At 40.6% G+C, this 20,086-nt stretch overlaps 1 protein-coding gene across 4 annotated transcripts in view; it reads right to left on the bottom strand.

Annotated features, from left to right (window-relative positions):
- ANXA7 (annexin A7) overlaps positions 1-20,086 on the bottom strand; it is a 50,966-nt gene that overhangs the window by 25,021 nt on the left and 5,859 nt on the right. For 3 of the 4 annotated variants that reach the window (XM_083364243.1, XM_083364245.1, XM_083364244.1), the window contains exons 2-5: positions 13,043-13,097; positions 8,071-8,293; positions 5,810-5,905; positions 2,853-2,893 (exon numbers count right to left, since the gene is read on the bottom strand). In XM_083364243.1, coding sequence (XP_083220369.1) covers positions 2,853-2,893; positions 5,810-5,905; positions 8,071-8,293; positions 13,043-13,096 — 414 coding nt within the window. In that variant the 5' untranslated portion in view covers position 13,097. Of the gene's footprint in view, positions 1-2,852; positions 2,894-5,809; positions 5,906-8,070; positions 8,294-13,042; positions 13,098-20,086 lie in introns of those variants that run through there. The other variant, XM_083364246.1, reaches the window with a different exon arrangement.

Genomic DNA, 20,086 nt, shown 5'->3' with positions numbered 1-20,086 from the left:
AATCTAGCTTGGTAAAAACTTTTCCTTTAACCAGGTGGGCTAACATGTCCTTCATCAGGGGGAGGGGTACATATTTTTATACTGACCACATTTAACCCTTTAAAATCAACACATAATCTAAGAGATCCATCTTTCTTTTCCTTGAATAGCATGGGAGCAGCCACACATGATTTGGCTGGCTGAATGAAACCCCAAGCTAAGTTTTTATCAATGTACTCTGTCAGTTCTTTCATCTCTCTGGGCATCATAGAGTACATCTTTGGTTTTGGGAGCTTGGAACCAGGCAGAATTTCAATAGCACAGTCCGTAGCTCGGTGTGTGGGGGGGTGGATGTCACATTCCTTTTCACTAAATGCTTCCGCTAAGTGGGGACAAGTTGAATCCCCAGCAGTCTTTAGGGTTTCACAGGGCTCCCCTTGAATCTCGCTGATGGCCAGTGTTTTTGTTTTATCATCAGTGGCAGGTGGGAGGGGTCCTGTCCCTAGCCTTAATTCTGCATTCCCTCTTCCCACCAGATGTTGGGATGCCATTCATCAAGCCACGCTAGTCCCAAAATTACTGCTTCAGTCATCTTCGGAACCACCACAAAACAGATGATTTCCCAAAGCCGACTCATTTCCAAACACACAGATTCTGTTAGGTACATGGCAGGAGTACTTCAGATGAGGGACCCGCCGGCTTGCTCAAATCTCATGGGTAGGGGCAGTAGTTTGGCTTGGATGCCCAATTTGAATATGGTGGGTAGGTTAATTAAGCACTGAGCTTAATTGAATAGAGCTTGAACTCTATTCAAGCTCATGCGGGCCCCTGTTTTGGGCACTATTAGCCTAGCGGGAATGGCAAAGGAGGGAATGTGCTGACTCACCATGAGGTCCTCCTTGCCTTATTTCTCATTGTCGTAAGGTGCCAGCATCTAGTGTGGCTCGGATCAGGTTTTGGCCTTGAGCTCGGTGGGAGTGGAGGCCTCGACGCTCGGGTTCTGACATGCCCAGTTTGACTTTTCTCTTCCCCCTCTAGGAGCTTTTCGTGGCTTTGCAGTGGTGACTGGCATGCTCTTGGGTTGAGGGTTAGGAGCTGGGCACTCCACAGCATGGTGGCCCATATGGCTGCACCAGTAGCACTTAATAGGAAGCCTGGCTGGTGCTTGGGAGATCCTGGTGGCTGCAGTGGCTTGGGAGTGTCGGCCCTAAAGGCATTTCTCCTGGACACATGGCAGCTTGGGCTCGGTGGTGCTTGACTTTCTGGGGCGGTCCAACTCAATGTCCAGGACCACCGCCATGCTGTACCACTCACACAATAGGTTAGGAAAACCCCAAATGATGCAGGCTTGAAGTAACTCGTGATCTAACCCTGCTTGAAGTAACTGATCAGTGACCATTCTGGCCACTGCCCCAGCCAACCAGCAACTCTCCTGAATTCATGAACGTACTCCTTAGCAGGGCGGTCTCTTTGCTTCAGGTGGTGGATCTCCTTGGCCAGCACGGCTTGGGATTCAGATGCTCCACTAATAGGTTAATATTGTACAATTCAGGAGCCCCTTCATCATGGAGGTTGGTCACCCAGTTGGCTGCTTCCCCTCTCAATTTGCTGCCACAGCATGCACCAACATAGCCCCATCCAGGTAGGCATAAGCATAGCGATCTAAATGAGCCCACACCTGGTTTAGAATGGTTAGCTTCTCGGGGTCCCCATCAGATTTGGGCTTGATGGGAGATGGCTCCAACCTTGGCAGAGCTGCCTGCACCTGTTTCTGGGCTTGGGAAGATTGCTGGTCTTGAGGACGTGGCTGAACCACTCTGGACTTCTCTTGGCTGGGCTCTGGGACTGGCATTCTGAGGCCGCAACAGCGGGCTTGGTTGGGATACAGGGCTTGACATCACAGATGGCTGGGGGATGGGCGAAGAGGCACGGGCTCCAGCAGTTGGGCTGGGACTCCAGCAAGGGGAGGGAAAGATGGGTAGTTCTTGGCATTCCCCCCCCCGGCACCCACCTCCTGGGCAACAGGAATTGTATCCTTTACCTCCAGCCTGCCGAACTTCTCCTTCAGCTGTTCAAGTGAGGGGCTGTGGACTGCAGACTGAAACCTCCATTCTCCGAAGTCGTCCCATCCCATCAACCACTTTCCTTTCTTGCTACTCGTAGATGAAGATCCCTGGGATGGTAGCAATAAAAGCACTCTCCAGGAGTGCTCCTGCACTGAGGGGCAGCCTCTGCTTGATAGAGGTCTGCTAGGATCGTAGCTCCTGTGGTACCAGTTTCCCAGATTGGATTAACCTGGCCTTTGGCCTGCCAGTGATGCCTCCTAGGTGGCTGGAGCACCAGTTTGCACTCCGACAGCCGGAATTCCATTGCAGCTAGCAGTGGTTTCACTCTTCTCCATTTCGAATCTTCATCGAGTCTTTACCGCTCTCCCAAAAGTGAGTGGGTAGGCGGTTGGGGCCCAGCACCCCAAGAAAATGAAGTTTTATGAGATTTCGTTTAATTGTCATGATTCTGACAGAGACGAATAAAGCAGAACTCAGAGGCTTGCAAATTCCTCAAAGAACATCTTTATTAGTTACAAAGTATCAGCATAGTCAAGAGTGAAACCAAGTCTGGATACACAAGTAACAATTTTCCAATACAAAGTTAAATGTTCCACCCATAAAAGTTATGTAAGCAACTACATTCCCCAATATGATTATTTGGCAGGCTTTTTATGTAACGCCCAGTCCCTAGTCTCGGGAGCAGCCAATGACCTTGGTTCCCACAGGACAAAAGATTATTTTGACTAGGGTTGACACAATCCGCAAAACTAGATGTTTCGCTGAAACAATTCATACTAATGGATTTTATAGCAGAAAATAACATACCTGCAGGGGTGTTGATGGTGTTCGTCCACCAGGATACCCAGCTTCAAAAGAAAAATATAACTGAGATATAATTCTTATATGTAGTTAATATCTTAGATGCATAACAGATTATGACTAAACATCAAGGCTTATAAAGGAGCCTGTGTGATAAACCTGTACCTCTCTTTCAGAACCAACTATTCATTTGATATTACAGCCTGGAGTGCTCTAATTTTTTGCCCAAGATAATTTTCAACAGTAACTGAAGCTATCTAATTACACTTGGTTACAAAAAATAGGAATAGAGTTAGTAGTAGATCTAGTGGACCAATGAACATGCTATGACTGAAGGGAATTACTATGATTCAAGGGAATGTGTCTGTCTAGTTTGGTGAAAAGAAGGACAGGGGTGACATGATACCAGAGCTGCCACAAAGAAGGGGGTCAACCTATTTTCCAAAGCACCAGAAGGCAGGACAAGAAGCAATGAAGCAGCCTAGAACTAAGGAGAAATTTCCTGATAGAACAGTTAATCAGTGGAATGACTTCTCTCCAGAACTTGTGGGTGCTCCATCACTGGAGGTTTTGAAGAAGAGACTGGACAGCCATTTGTCTGAAATGGTATAGGGTCTCCTGCATGAGCATGGGGTCGGACTAGAAGACCTCCAAGGTCCCTTCCAACTGTTATTCTGATATTCAGTGCTTTTAGCAAGACACAGACAGTCCTACATACTGTAATGAAGCCAATTTATTATAGCTGAACAAATTTTATTTATATCAAGTACATACGACTGCCAAAATTTGTGGTGCTAGACGCACATATTGCACCAAAGCGATATAGAAATCTATAAAATACAAATCAGGATTCCCAATACCTGTCAACAGTAAGAAAGTATGTTCATTTTCCCTGATGCATTAAATCAGATTTTAGATTAACTGCTATAGGGTTTTTTGTTCTTTTTTAAAAAAAAATGTTTCCTTTCTCCTGACAGTGAAAACAATAATAATAATAATAATAATAATAATAATAATAATAATAATAATAATAATAATAATAATAATAATAATAATAATAATAATTTTATTTGTATACCGCCCTTCTCCCGAAGGACTCAGGGCGGTGAACAGGGCAAACATATAAAAGTACAAAGATACAAAAGTTAAAAAAGAATTAAACAAAATGCCCAAGCTAAAACAATAGGTACATATATTTACAACAACAATAAAATCCCAACCCATCCCCCATCAGGCCAGGCCGGCTTGTTCGAACAAATAAGTCTTCAGATCGCGCCGGAAGGAGCGAAGGTCGGGCGCCATCCGGAGCTCAACCGGCAACCGATTCCATAAATCTGGGGCGCCCACAGAGAAGGACCTCCCCCTGGGGGCCACCAGACGACATTCTCTGACCGGTGGCATCCTGAGCAGGCCCTCTCTGTGGGAACGCACAGGGCGGAGGGAAGTTGATGCCGGCAGCAGGTGATCCCTAAGGTACTCTGGACCCATGCCATGTAGGGCCTTGAAAACCATTAGCAGAACCTTGAATCTCACTCGGAAGACAACTGGGGCCAATGCAGCTCACGGAGCAGAGGTGTAACATGGGAGTATTGGGAGACTCCCAGCACAACTCTCGCGGCTGCATTCTGTACCAGTTGGAGCCTCTGAGTGGTCCTCAAGGGCAGCCCCATGTAGAGAGCGTTGCAGTAGCCTAAACGAGAGGTCACAAGCGCATGAGTGACCGTACGCAGGGCATCCCGGTCTAGATAGGGCCGCAACTGGCGCACCAGGCGAGCCTGGGCGAAGGCCCCCCTAGTCACAGTTATTATGTGGTCTTCCAGAGTAAGCTGTGAATCTAGGAGGACTCCCAAGTTGCGAGCCCTATCTACGGGGGGTAATAGCTCACCCCCCATAGAAAGAGATGGAATATTCTGAATATCCCGAGATGCCGGTACGCACAGCCACTCAGTCTTGTCGGGGTTGAGTTGAAGCCTGTTCCTCCCCATCCAGACCCGAACTGCTTCCAGGCAACAGGACATCACGTCGAGGGCATCACTGGGGTGGTTTGGGGTCGAAATAAAAAGCTGGGTATCCTGATGATACCCAACTCCAAAACCACGAATGATCTCACCCAGCGGTTTCATGTAGATGTTGAACAGGAGAGGCGAAAGGACCGACCCCTGAGGAACTCCACAAGCGAGAGGCCTCGAGGTCGACCTTTGCCCCCATCAACACCGACTGCAAACGTCCCAGGAGATAGGAGGAGAACCACTGAAAAACTGTGCCTCCCACTCCCAATCCCCTGAGACGCCGCAGCAGGATACCATGGTCAATGGTATCGAAAGCCGCTGAGAGGTCTAATAGGACTAGGACAGAGGAATATCCCCTGTCCCGGGCCCTCCAGACATCATTCACCAAAGCGACCAATGCCGTCTCCGTGCTGTACCCGGGCCTGAAACCCGATTGGTACGGGTCTAGATAATCTGAACCAGTGGCACGGCTTGCCTTAAGAGGTTTTAGGTGCTCCATCACTGGAGGCTTTTAAAAAGAGACTGCACAGCCATTTGTCCAGAATGGTATAGGGTCTCCTGCTTGTGCAGGGGGTTGGACTAGAAGACCTCTAAGGTCCCTTCCAACTCTATTATTCTGTTATTCTGGAATGCCATAGGCTCACATGCTGCTTCTTCCTAATTTCTGTACCAATTTTCTTTATTCTCACATGAAATATTGTACAGATGCATTTACACTGAGCATTCCTTGTGATCAGCTTCTAAGTCACTTTTAAAAGCTACATTAAGCAGCAACCACACAACTAATTCCAAAATTAAGCAGAAACACCAGTAGACAACAATGGAGCTAAGTCTGTGTACAGATGCTGTTTCTTGAATCAATGTCTATGCATGGGAACATTTATTAGGCTGTAATGAATTTTAGTTCTAAAGAAGCAAACATATGACTATGGCTTCTTCTTATTTGAATTATACCTGGTATTTGCACTGAACCACCTCCTCCATAAGTTTGGGGTTGAGGCTGTGGACAGCCAAAACCAGGACCAGCGGGAGGTACTCCAAAACCAGCACCTGGAAGAAAATGCTTATTACTTTGCAGATAAAACTAAGACACAATGCTATTATAACTAAAATATTTAAAAATACAATTTATGCAAAACAATCATTACCAGCAAAAGCTATTTTCCAATTGCTGCTTTTCCTATCCACACTGTGCCATACTACCCAAATTTTATGAGACAGATTTTTTTCTTTTAAAGTTTTATGTTAAGATTTATCTTGTTTGTAGACCTTTTTCCTAATACAGTTGCAAGAAAAAGTATGTGAACCCTTTGGGATTATGTGGTTTTTTGCATGAATTGGCCATAAAATGCGCTCTAAACGTCATGTAAGTCACAACAATAGAAAAACACAGTCTGCTTAAAATAATACTACACAAACATTAGCTGTTGTCATGTTTTAATTGAAGATAAAATGGAAACATTCACAGTGCAGGATGGAAAAAGTATGTGAACCTTTGGACTTAATAACTGGTTGACCCTCCTTTGGCAGCAATAACCTCAAACAAACGTTTCCTGTAGTTGCAGATCAGACCTGCACAACGATCTGGAGTAATTTTGGACCACTCCTCTGCACAAAACTGTTTCAGTGTAGCAATATTCTTGGGATGTCTGGTGTGAATCGCTCTCTTAAGGTCATGCCACAGCATTTCAATCGGGTTGAGGTCAGGACTCTGACTGGGCCACTCCAGAACGTGTATTCTGTTCTGTTGAAGCCATTGTTTTGTTGAATTACTTGTATGCTTTGGGTCATTGTCCTGTTGCATCACCCATCCTCTGCGGAGCTCCAGTGGCGGACAGATGATCGTACGTTTTCCTGCAAAATGTCCTGATAAACTCTGGAATACATTTTCCCATCAATGACAACAATCCGCCCAGGCCCTGAGGCAGCAAAGCAGCCCCAAACCATGATGCTCCCTCCGCCATGTTTTACTTTGGGGATGAGGTTTTGATGTTGCTGTGCTGTGCCATTTTTTCTCCACACATAGTGTTGTGTGTTTTTCCCAGACAACTCAATTTTGGTTTCATCTGTCCACAGTATAGTTTGCCAGTAATGCTGTGGAACATCCAGGTGCTCTTTTGCAAACTTCAAACATGGACAGATGAAACCAAAATTGAGTTGTCTGGGAAAAACACACAACACTATGTGTGGAGAAAAAATAGCACAGCACAGCAACATCAAAACCTCATCCCCAAAGTAAAACATGGCGGAGGGAGCATCATGGTTTGGGGCTGCTTTGCTGCCTCAGGGCCTGGGCGGATTGTTGTCATTGATGGGAAAATGTATTCCAGAGTTTATCAGGACATTTTGCAGGAAAACGTACGATCATCTGTCCGCCACTGGAGCTCCGCAGAGGATGGGTGATGCAACAGGACAATGACCCAAAGCATACAAGTAATTCAACAAAACAATGGCTTCAACAGAACAGAATACACGTTCTGGAGTGGCCCAGTCAGAGTCCTGACCTCAACCCGATTGAAATGCTGTGGCATGACCTTAAGAGAGCGATTCACACCAGACATCCCAAGAATATTGCTACACTGAAACAGTTTTGTGCAGAGGAGTGGTCCAAAATTACTCCAGATCGTTGTGCAGGTCTGATCTGCAACTACAGGAAACGTTTGGTTGAGGTTATTGCTGCCAAAGGAGGGTCAACCAGTTATTAAGTCCAAAGGTTCACATACTTTTTCCATCCTGCACTGTGAATGTTTCCATTTTATCTTCAATTAAAACATGACAACAGCTAATGTTTGTGTAGTATTATTTTAAGCAGACTGTGTTTTTCTATTGTTGTGACTTACATGACGTTTAGAGCGTATTTTATGGCCAATTCATGCAAAAAACCACATAATCCCAAAGGGTTCACATACTTTTTCTTGCAACTGTATATCTTCCAAATAGTCAGCCTGTGATATAAGACTGGGACTGGTCCAGGGCATCAGATATGCAGAATCTTTAAACGTGACCAGGACTTGATCAATACTAGATTAGGAAACAAATAGCTGGTATGTATTTAATGTTGTTCCTTCGTTTTATTCTCACAATACATTATTGTTATACACTGTGATACAGCAGGATAGCAGTCATACTACCTGCTTGCTTAGATTCCTTGAAATATCAGATACAAACATTCAGCTCTTAAAAATCCACGCTGCAAACAGCACTTGGGAACATACCTCCAGGATAAGTTGGCATGCCACCAGGCTGAGGTAGTCCAGGGTATCCACTAGATGCAGAAGGATACCCACCAGGTGCAGTTGGGTAGCCTGCAATCCCTGGGAATTCCCCAGTTGGTGGAGCTACATTATATTCACTGCCTCCCACAGGTGGGAAGCCTCCAGGCACCGCAGGGTAAGAATACTGACTGGCAGGTGGATAAACAGATTCCTGTCCTGTAGGCTGAATAGAAACAACCAATCAAGTATTAGCATACTGGAAAACAGACTATTACTTATTTAATTAAGCAGCATAGGATCTACAGATGTTATAGCCAGCATGGCAATTACTGAAAATTCTGGGACTTAAGTCTACATGCCTGAGAAGCATCTGTCCTGGGGTTGGTTCCCTTACAACAGACATGTCAAACTCACGACATCACGTGACATCGAGCGATGTATCGGAGATTTTTCCCCATTGCCAGCAATGGGATGGGAGCAGTTTTGTCGTGACGTGTCCGGCACGTGGGCTAGCAATTTGACACCCCTGCCTTACAATGATAAAGATGCTTTTGGACAATCTTTCTCATGAGCAGTATAGCTCATTATGGCAATTATTCCTTAATCATCAAGTTAATGTCCCACATTTTTGTATGTGCATGTCCAACCACAGAATCTATTTCATCGTGCCAATTTGTTCATATCCAGGCACAACCACATTTGGGTTTTCCTCCTCATACCCATCTCCCAGTAAAAAAGTCCTAAAAAAACTATTCTTGTACATGTTCCGCCTCAGTCATGTTTAAGATCCTTTCCTGACAATATATTTCTCATTCATGTTTCAATTTCTTCTATAAAAGTCCTTTCTCTTTTATTCTACAATATATTACAAGTCTCCTCTATTGTCTCTTGCCACTGAGATCAACTTGATAGAACTTAGCACAGGGGTCTTCAAACTTGGCCCTTTTATGACTTGTAGATTTCAACTCCCAGCCAGCAGTCATAAAAGGGCCAAGTTTGAAGACCCCTGACTTAGCACAAGTCTTTATCTATACTCTGCATTTCAGCAGGGTTGCAGCTCTACTGTTTTCAGAAGAATTTGTCAAATGTGATCAGGAAAGGTGCATAAACACATTTTTTTTGCTATTTCAAAATTGTAAAGTATAGAAATGTCTTCACTTATTTTTTGATATTAGGCAGGCTTTATTGGAAAATTATATCTGTAAATATAATTTCCTCCTGTAAATTTCCCCAGAAAGTTATCTGCATTTTCATTTTTTTTAAAAAAAAAATCAAATTGTAAAAGAGCCTATTGCTAGAACCTTCATGGAATTTAATAGGCTTCATTTATTCACTAAAATCTAAAGTGCTTCCACATTCTACCAAATAATTGATCTATTAAGAAATGAACAGAAAATCTTAATGTGTAGAATGTTTCTAATTGAGATGAATGTTTTACCAAAGATGCTTTTTCTGTTTCAGGCATTACCAATACAGGTAGTCTTCAACGTACGACCACAATTGAGCCTAAAATTTGTTGCTAAGTGAGAAATGTATTTAAGTGAGTTTTGCCTCATTTTATGACTTGTCTTGCCACATTTGTTAAGTGAATTACTGCAATTAAGTTAGTAACATGGTTGTTAAGTGAATCTGGCATCCCCATTGACTTTGCTTGCCAGAAGGTCGCAAAAGGGGATCACATGATCCTATGACACTACAACCATCATAAATATGAATCAACTGCCAAGCATCCAAATGTTGATCACATGACCATGGGAATGCTGCAATAGTCGTGTGAAAAATGGTCATAAGTCACTTTTTTCCGTGCCATTGTAACTTTGAACAGTCACTAAGCAAACTGCTGTAAGTCGAGGACTACCTGTACTTGCTACTGATACTCCATTTAAACAATGGCAGATGGATATTTCTAAGTGAATGTGGCAAGGGAAAAAACCAAGAATTAAATACAAATTATTGCAAGATGCTAAGGAAAGAGGAGGTTTGGGTTACCAGATTTGAAACTGTATTTCAATACTTGCTGTTTAGTCTGGCTAAAAGAATGGGTAAATCTTCAGAGTAAGAGGTTACTTGATTTAGAGGGCCATGAATTAAGATTTGGATGGCATGGTTATCTACGGTCTGACAAGATTAAAGTAAATGTCGATTTTAATAACCATTTAGTTAGACATGCTATCCTAAGAGTTTGGAATAAATATAAAACAAGGTTTTTTGTGAAGATGCCTCTCTGGGTGTCGCCGAAGGAAGCTGTTTTTAGAAAGGAAATGGTGGCGAAGCCAGAGTGGTAGACTTTTGAGCAAATATCTTTTAATTTTGATGATGGTAGAGGACAGGAAGGCCTGAAGGAATGTTGTCCATGGGGTCATGATTGGTCGGACACGACTTCACAATTAACAACAACAATTTTGGTGACCCTATCCTTGAATCTAAAGAGGAGTTAGAATCAGAATGACGTGTCTGCCATTGGTTTACATATTTACAATTGAAAGATTTAAATCAGAAAAAAGGAGTTATGGGTTTGACTTTCTGAAAAATGAATTGGAAATCCTACTGCATGCTAATGAAGAACACATTATTACTAAGGTCTATAAATTGTTATTGAATTTGAATTTGGGGAATATGTGAAGCATTGCATGGGCAAGAAACTGTGAATATAATGTAATGCTTGAATAATGGGAGAATATGTGGATGAAAATGTCTAAAATTTACAGTAAATTGTAATTTAAAAGAAAATTTTTACAAGGTGATGTATCATTGGTATTTAACATCAGATAAGTTGTCAAGAACGTATAAAGGTATTTCAAATGAATGTTGGAAATGCAAATGTAAAAAGGGGCCTTTTATCACTTATGGTGGACATGTGATAAAGCAAAGAAATACTGGAGTAGGATTCACATCTTAATACAGAAGATTCTCATAGTGAATATAAAGATAAAACCAGAACAGGCATTTGAGATCTTTATGTCTGACTCTAGGTATACTTTCTATATTTCCTATTTAGTGTTTGAGTTTGTCTTCCTTCCCATCGCTCCTTCCCTCGTTATTTGATTTGTTTTCTTGGGGTTTTTGCTTGGAATTAGGTCCTGGAGCTCCTAAAGATTGGGCACAAAAACCGGGAAGAATCATTTCAGAAAATGACTGGCTGAACTTATAAGGAGGGCTTTAAACTAAAATTGGGGGGGTGGGGTGGGTGTAACCAAGTTTAGGATCTCCAGGACCTAATTCCAAGCAAAAACCCCAAGAAAACAAATCAAATAATGAAGTACAGAGCAGTGGGAAGGAAGACAAACTCAAACACCAAATAGGAGAAATAGGAAGCATACATAGTCTCAGACATAAAGATGCCTATATACAAAGAAAGAAGATAGGCTTAAGATACAGGAGGATCTGGACAGACTTGAACACTGGGCGCTATCTAACAAAATGAAATTCAATGGTGAAAAAAGTAAAGTTCTACATTTAGGCAAAAAACCCCAAATAGTAGGGGGTACCTTGCTCAATAGTAGTAACTGTGAGAGGGATCTCGGATGTGGGATCCCGCACACTGAATCAGCAGTATGCAGCAACAGCCAAAAAAAAACAATGCAATTCTAAATTGCATTAACAGTGGGACTGAATCAAGATCATGTGAAGTATTAGTACCACTCAATAAAGCCCTAGGAAAGCCACACTTAGAATACTGCATCCAGTTTTCCCCACCACATTATAAAAAAGATGTTTAGACTCTAGAAGAGTGCAGAGAAGAGCAGCAAAGATGATTAGGGGCCAAGAGGCTAAAATGTATAAAGAACAATTGCAAGAACTGGGCATGGCTAGTCTAGTGGAGAGAAGGAAAAGGGTGACATGATAGCAATGTTCCAATATTTGAGGGGCTATCATAGAGAGGAGGGGGTCAACCTATTTTCCAAAATACCCAAAGACCAGACAAAGAACAATGGACAGAAACTGATTCAACCTAGAAATAAGAAGTGTTCTGACAATGAGAACAGTCAACCAATGGAAGCCTTCAGAAGTTGTGGGTGCTTCATCACTGGAGGTTTTCAAAATGAGATTGAACGGCCATTTGTCAAAAATGATATAGGATTAGGGTTGGTCTAGACGATCTACAAGGTCCCTTCCAACTCTGTTGTTGTTGTTAATTTTTCTTCTGTGTTTAATGGAAAAAGACTTGGGGGGGAAATGGAACTTTGATATTATATATGTTGATGGCAGCAAGATTACTTTACGCACAAAAGTGGAAGGACACTTTGATTCCTACAATGGATGAATGATTGCAAAAGTTGATGGAGTTACCAGAGATGGCCAAATTGACTGCTTTGATCAAAGAAAAAATGCAATAACTTTTGTTTTTATTTGAAAACTGCTTCTGGACTTTGTGCTTGAGGTGGAAAAAAATGAAACTTTGATTTTGGGCTTTCCTGAATAGATAGGTTTGTTATAGAAATGGATAGTTTATATTATTATATAAAAGTAAAAAGTTGAGGTTTGATGCTATTTTTATTCTATTTTTCTATTATTATTATTATTATTATTATTATTATTATTATTATTATTATTATTATTATATTATATTATTATTATTATTATTATTATTATTATTATTATTATTATTATTATTATTATTTTATTGTTATTTTGCACCAAAGGGAGTCAGAAGTCAGCCCCTTCTCTGTTTTCCTGTGCCCCACACTTTTCCTTCCCCTTTCCCTCCCTTATTTTCCTGTTTTCTTTTATTATTTTTGTATTTTATATTATAAATTAATAAATTATAAAAGAGAAAAAAGAAATGAACAGAAAATCATTGCTATAGTTTTTTTCATAAATAGAATGTATGAGGCTTTATTTTACCAATCTCAAGATAGATTCAGACCAAATTGTGCTGCCATTAGTTTATTACATAAATTGCTCAATTGTCTTCTTTTCTGAACCTTGGTTTCTCCAGCCCCCAGCATATAATAACCAAATCAATACTTGCAGGATAACCAGGAAAAGATGGGTAGCCTGACGGAGGATATCCTGGGTATGACATTCTGTAAGGTAAGAAAAAAACACTTGACACCTTCTGTAGAATTTCATCATTTCAAACACTGGAGCACTAAGGAACTCACAGAAGGCAGAGCAGAAGCATATAAAACTCCTTTTATTCACATCACTTTTTAATTGTGTATCTATGTGTGTGATATACAGTAAAACTTGTTAATAATACTTTTTATTTGTTTTAAATTTTTCAAGTGAATGCTTTACTTTTTAGGAATTCATGAAAAAAGAAAGGAAGAAGAGCCTGAGATTAATTCATTCAATTAGTTATATTTTGGCTATATTATAAATGAATCATAGCAAGCATATGTCTGTCTGACAGCTGGTTGCTTACCAAATGTTCACCGAATACCCAAACAGATAAAAAACATAAAGCCCAGATTTCTCAGCAATGGGAAGTATTTGCAGATACCGAAATTGTAAACAAGGGCTATGCAAAACATTTCAAAGAGGTGCTCTGTTATGTACCGTTTTTAAAAAATCTCTCTTGAAATTATTAATACATTTAGGTGTCTTGGAAGGCCCACACAACTACCCTAAAGGCCATCCCCAGCTGTCTTTGTACACATGTGAAAACATCACTTAATTGGCAATCCCAATGAAAGTGCTGTTTGTATATTCACACATATGTACAGACCACTGAGGACAGCTTGCAGAGCAGCCACACAAATGGCCACTGTAAAAGATACGAATATTTTAATGCTTCTAACAAGGATGTCCATGCACAATCCTAAAGATCGCTTTAAAAATGCAAAAGTATAAAGCTTTAAGATCAATTTTGTTGGGCTAAGCCTAAGAATGACATACAGTGAGGAGAAAAATTATTTGATCCCCTACTGATTTTGTACGTGTGCCCAGTGAAAAAGAAATGATCAGTCTATAATTTTAATAGTAGGCTTATTTTAACAGTGAGAGACAGAATAGCAACAGAAAAATGCATTTCAAAAAAGTTATAAATTGATTTGCATTTTAATGAGTGAAATGAGTATTTGACCCCTTCACAAAACATGACTTAGTACTTGGTGTCAAAACCCTTGTTGGCAATCACAGAAGTCAGACATTTCTTGTAGTTGGCCACCAGGTTTGCACACATCTCAGGAGGGATTTTGTCCCACTCCTCTTTGCAGATCCTCTCCAAGCCATTAATGTTTCGAGGCTGAAGGACGAACCTTCAGCTCCCTCCACAGATTTTCTATGGGATTAAGGTCTGGCTTGGCCCCTCCAGGACCTTAATGTGCTTCTTCTTGAATCACTCCTTTGTTGCCTTGGCCATGTGTTTTGGGTCATTGCCATGCTGGAATACCCATCCACAACCCATTTTCAATGCCCTGACTGAGGGAAGGAGGTTCTCACCCAAGATTTGATGGTACATTGAAGACCCACTTATTTGAATTAGCTGGTCTGGCCTGATGGGGAATATTAGAGTTTTTTAATGGGTTTTTTACTATTTTATTGTCATTGTATTTTAATTGGGCATTGGTTTAATTTCTTTTTAATTTTTGTACTGTTATTTATATATGCCCTGTTAACCGCCCTGAGTCCTTCGGGAGAAGGGCGGTATAGAAATTGAATAAACCTAAACCTAAACCTACATGGCCCTGTCCATCGTCCCTTTGATGCGGTGAAGTTGTCCTGTCCCCTTAGTAGGAAAACACCCCCATAGCATAATGTTTCCACCTCCATATTTGACGGTGGGGATGGTGTTCCCAGGGTCATAGGCAGCATTCCTCCTCCTCCAAACACAGCAAGTTGAGTTGATGCCAAAGAGTTCGATTTTGGTCTCATCTGACCACAACACTTTCACTCAGTTCTCTGAATCATTCAGATGTTCATTGGCAAATTTCACTTTAAGAGAGTGCTCCTAATCTCAGCTCATTCCCTTTATAAAAGACACCTAGGAGCCAGAAATCTTGCTGATTGATAGGGAATCAAATACTTATTTCATTCATTAAAATGCAAATCAATTTATCACTTTTTTGAAATGCATTTTTCTGATTTTTTTGTTATTCTGCCTCTCACTGTTAAAATAAACCTAACATTAAAATTATAGACCAATCATTTCTTTCTCAGTGTGCAAACATACAAAATCAGCAGGGGATCAAATATTTTTTCCCTCACTTTAGAACAATTCATCTGGAGTTCAGTTCTTTATTTCCTTACCCACAATAGATAGAATCCTACCAGACTAAACCTTTATTACTCTGTCCTGGGACAGCAAAGTAGTGGCTATCCTGACTCTCTTTCTCTTCCTCTGTCTTGGACCCTGATGAAGATTTTTCTTTCAACAATTTAGCATCGCAGATGGGACTCCTGACTATGAATGGACTGGGACTGGTAAGCCCCATCTTGCCGGCAGCAGACCCCCTTGTGTCTGTAGATGGGTTTCCCAGGCCCTGCCCATGTGGAGTGAGGGTAGAAAAGGGAGTTTTGAGTTTGAGTTCAAGGGCTGCTTTGGAAAGAAAGTAAGAACCTCCAAATTTTAACTTTAAAGCCCAGGGGAGTGAGAGAAATGTGTGTATGTCTGTGTGTGTAAGTGAGAAGACCCTTTTCCCAATCATAGTGGGATCTTGTACCCTCTGGCCTTTCCTAACCACCAAAAGATCTGTTCAACCAACAGACTCTGGAAAGCATGGGGGTTTGGCCAGAGCACAGGATCTTTTGTAAGGGAAAAGTGAGAGGCTGTGTGAAAATGGAATGGAAAAGTGAGTGAAAGAATCAGATTTGGCCAACCAGCTGATAAGGCCCTGTAAGCAAAGCGTATTTGCAGGAGGGGCCCATACTACTGCACAAAGCAGAGGTCCTCCCAGAATCCTCCTGGGTCTGAAAACTGACAGTGAATGAAGGAGGTGCCCGTACCTGCTGAGCCAAGGGCGGCAGGTCCTCCCAGACCACTTTTTGGTCTGAAAAGTGACAGTGGGAGGAGACCATAGTCTGTGAGGGAACCAGAGTCCTCCTAGATGTTTTTTTTGTGTGTCCGAAAACTGACGATGGGGCGGCAAGGTTAGTGTCGCTAGGAGTGGCTAGGCAGTGCCCGTAGGATTGTGGGAGGCATGTGCAGACCTGATGGAAAGCTCAAAAAATAATCTTTTGTTATAATTGGCCCAGAATATTGGACACTATAAATTTATTTTCTATCTAAGAGAACTTTTGCCCTGATCTTTAGACTTTATGGGTTGGAGGCTCCCCCTTTTTGGAGCCACTGCAAGGATCTTTTTCTGCTGCCTCTATTAGTGTCTTCCTCTTCCTGCATTAACAGTTTAAAAGCTTGTTTCCCCACATCCTGGAGCCCCCATAGAAGGAATAAATGATCTTTAAAAAGGCAGAAACGTCTCCCTCCCCCAGACAGAAAACTCAGCGGCAACCAGCTTTTAGAAGTACAGATGTGATAATCCATTCAGGAAGGTTGGAGCCAGGAAGCTAGAAGCTGATGAGATTAGGACGACAAAGAACCCTAAAATCTACATACCCCACACAAACTCTAAAAGATATGACCTTTGGGGACATAATAGGATTAACCCACCAATACCAAAAGGGCACACTCAGGCTCAGGTTAAAGTACATGACACAGGAAAGACAAAGTCTCAAACAGGAACAGGAATCAACCTCAAAAGCCCAAGAAGGTATAAAAACCCACCACTCCCAGATACATGTGGTCAGTTCCCAGAGCCACACTTCTGTCTGGCTTTGCTCTTCATTAAACTACACCCTTTTTCTTTTTTTTTCTTTTTTTTTTCTTTTTAGAAATTTTTATTAAGTTTATTGTTTAAAAACATTGGACACAGTACCAGCGGGCTGACAAGCCTTCTTGTCTACAATGTTCAAATATATATATATACATGTATATATGTACATCAAAAATACACTTAAATACACTTAAATTACAAATCAGTGAAATAACACAATATTTAAAACAATGAGCTAGTCTGTAAAACCTAATAGAGACCTTTCTTTTTATCCCTCCAAAGATACAATTTGTTCCAAATTCTATAATAATCTGATTGATCTTTATTCTTTAGTTCCAAAGTTAGTTTGTCCATTTCTGCGCAATCCCAGATTTCCCTAATAACCTCTTTTTCTCCTGGGATCTCATTCTTTTTCCATTTTTGCGCAAATGACATTCTAGCTGCTGTGATAATATGGATCATCAAATATAGCACATCTTTAGGATATTTCTCTTTCGTAATTCCCAACAAGAAAAGTTCTGGACTAAACTCAATATCTTGTTTTAGTATTTCTTTCAGCCAAATCCAAATCATTTTCCAAAATTTTTGTGTTTTACTGCAAGACCACCACGTATGGAAATATGTGCCTATCACTTCAGAGCACTTCCAACATTTGGGAGATGCTGTTGTATACATTTTTGCTAGACGGGCTGGGGGAAGATGCCATCGATAAAACATTTTAAATAAATTTTCTTTATGAGGCCAGTGTTATCCTTTTATTTCTGTCCCAAATTGTTTGCCAAGTACCTAAATCAATGTTATGTCCTAAATTGTTAGCCCAAATCAACATGGGATCCTTCACTTGCTCTTCAAACAGCTTATATTCCAAAAGCAATTTGTATAATTTCTTTATCTGTTTGGAGTCTGGGCCCAATAATATTTTATCCAATGCTGTTTCAGAGGTATATATCCCCCATTCTTTTTTATCCTTCCTAAATCTTGTAGTTGGATTTGTAAGTAGGCCCACCAATCGAGTTTTATACCTTGTGATTCTAGTTCATTCCTAAGTTTCAATTCCCCCTCCTCATTCATAATATCCTTGTATGAAATTATGCTACCCACATCAAATAGATTTGGGTAAACAATCGCTTCAAGGGTGGATAGCCAGACCGGTACTTTAGTGTAATTGTGAGATCTAATTTTTTTCCAGGTATTAAGTAACGCTTGCCTAATCCGATGTTTTTGAAAGTGTGAGAAAAGACCTTGTTTCTCCGTCCATAGAAAAGCATGCCAGCCATATTGCAAATCGTGACCCTCTAAAGTTAATAGTCTTCTATTTTTCAAAATTACCCATTCTCTAATCCAACTCAGAGCCGCGGCGTGGTAATATAATTCCTAGTCTGGCAATCCAAAACCCCCATTTTCCTTCGTGTCCTGTAAATATTTCAATTTAATTCTTGATTTTTTCCCCTGCCAAACAAAATTTAATGATAATTTATTCAAATTTCGAAAAAACTTAGAATCGAGTTGTATTGGGATATTCTGGAACAGAAACAGAATTTTGGGCAGGATATTCATCTTGATGACAGCGATTCTTCCCAATAATGAGAGTTTTAGGTTTCCCCATCTTTCCAGATCACCTTTTATTTGATTCACTACATTATCATAATTATCTTTTTTGAGTGAGGTGCATCTAGCCGTAATATTGATCCCTAGATATTTTATTTTCTTGACTATTTCTATATCCATGATTCCAGCCAAATTTTCTTTTTATTAGTCATGTTTTTAACAATCATCTTGGTCTTATTTCTGTTTATTCGCAATCCGGCAACCTCACCATATTTAGATAGTTCTTCCAATAGATTTGGTCCCGTCTGATATGGATCCTCCATAATAAAAGCCAGATCGTCCGCAAATGCTTGAAGTTTAAAGGTTTCCTTTTTAATAGTTAATCCTTTTATCTTTGGGTCATTTCTTATAATTCTCATTAATACTTCAAGTGTCAATATAAACAGCAATGGTGATAAGGGGCAACCTTGCCGTGTTCCCTTTTGAATTTGAAACTTCCTAGAAGCTTCCCCATTAATAATTATTTTTGCTTCCTGGTTATCATAAATTGCCCTAATTATATTTATAAATTTTTCACCCATATCCATGAAGCTAAGTTGTTGATGCAAAAATGACCATTTAACATTGTCAAATGCCTTTTGGGCGTCTAAAAAAAGTAATGCCATCTGTTGTCCACTATGCAATTCATAATACTCCAACGTATCCAATATTATTCTAATGTTGTGCTTGGTGTGTCTCTTAGCGAGAAAGCCATTCTGGTCTACGTGTATGAAATCATTCAGAAATCGTTTCAGTCGTTCCGCTATAATTGATGTAAATATCTTATAGTCCGAATTAAGAAGTGATATGGGTCTATAATTTTGGATTAATGTATGGTCCGTATTATCTTTCGGAATGAGGGCTATGTTTGCCTCAGACCAAGATTTAGGCATTCTTGCGCCTTCTAATACTGCGTTAAATACCTCCACTAGGGGTTGTGCTAAGATATTTTGTAGTTCTTTATAGATTTCTGACGGGAGACCGTCAGGGCCCGATGCTTTATTATTCTTTTGTGCATTAATAGCTTTTATCACCTCAGATAGCCGAATTTCCTCGTTTAGCATATTTCTGGTATCTTCTGTAACCTTGGGTAGTTTGGCTTTTTGAAAATATTCCTCCATTTTCTCCACACTTGCCTGACTATCTTCTTTGTATAAACGCTCATAAAATTCCTGGGCTATAATTTTTTTCTCCTCTTCCTGGTGGAATATTCTCCCTTCCTCATCTCGTAGTTCGCGAATCCAGTTTTTTTCCTTTTGTTTTTTCAATTTATATGCAAGCCAACGGCCCGGTTTGTTTGCATTTTCAAAAAGGTTTTGTTTCGTGCTTCTCAATTGTTGTGCTAATTTCTCTTTGTCTAAGATATTAAGCTTGTGTTTAATCAAGTCCATAGATTGTTTGATATTCTCTTTTTGTGGATCTTGTTGGAGTATAACTTCTAAACTCTTATATTCCCCTTCTAAACTTTCCCGTTGTTGTCTTTTCCCCTTGTTCTTGTTTATCATATATGCCCTCGCTACCCCTCTCATTATTGCCTTGGCTGTATCTAATTCTAATGGTTCCTCTCTAGATCTATGCAAAAGCTCATCCCGAATTGATTTTTTAACTAGCCTTACATGTACTTCTTTTGGGAGGTTGTGCCTTCTCGCATAATTAGTTTGAACCCTGTATGTTTCATCAATTTCCGCCAACATTTCCTCCTTCCCTACACC

The sequence above is a fragment of the Vipera ursinii genome (assembly GCF_947247035.1).
Source record: "Vipera ursinii genome assembly, chromosome: 5".
Classification (NCBI taxonomy): domain Eukaryota; kingdom Metazoa; phylum Chordata; class Lepidosauria; order Squamata; family Viperidae; genus Vipera; species Vipera ursinii.
Note: the sequence above shows the minus strand (reverse complement) of the source record. Positions and strands in the feature narration are given on the sequence as shown.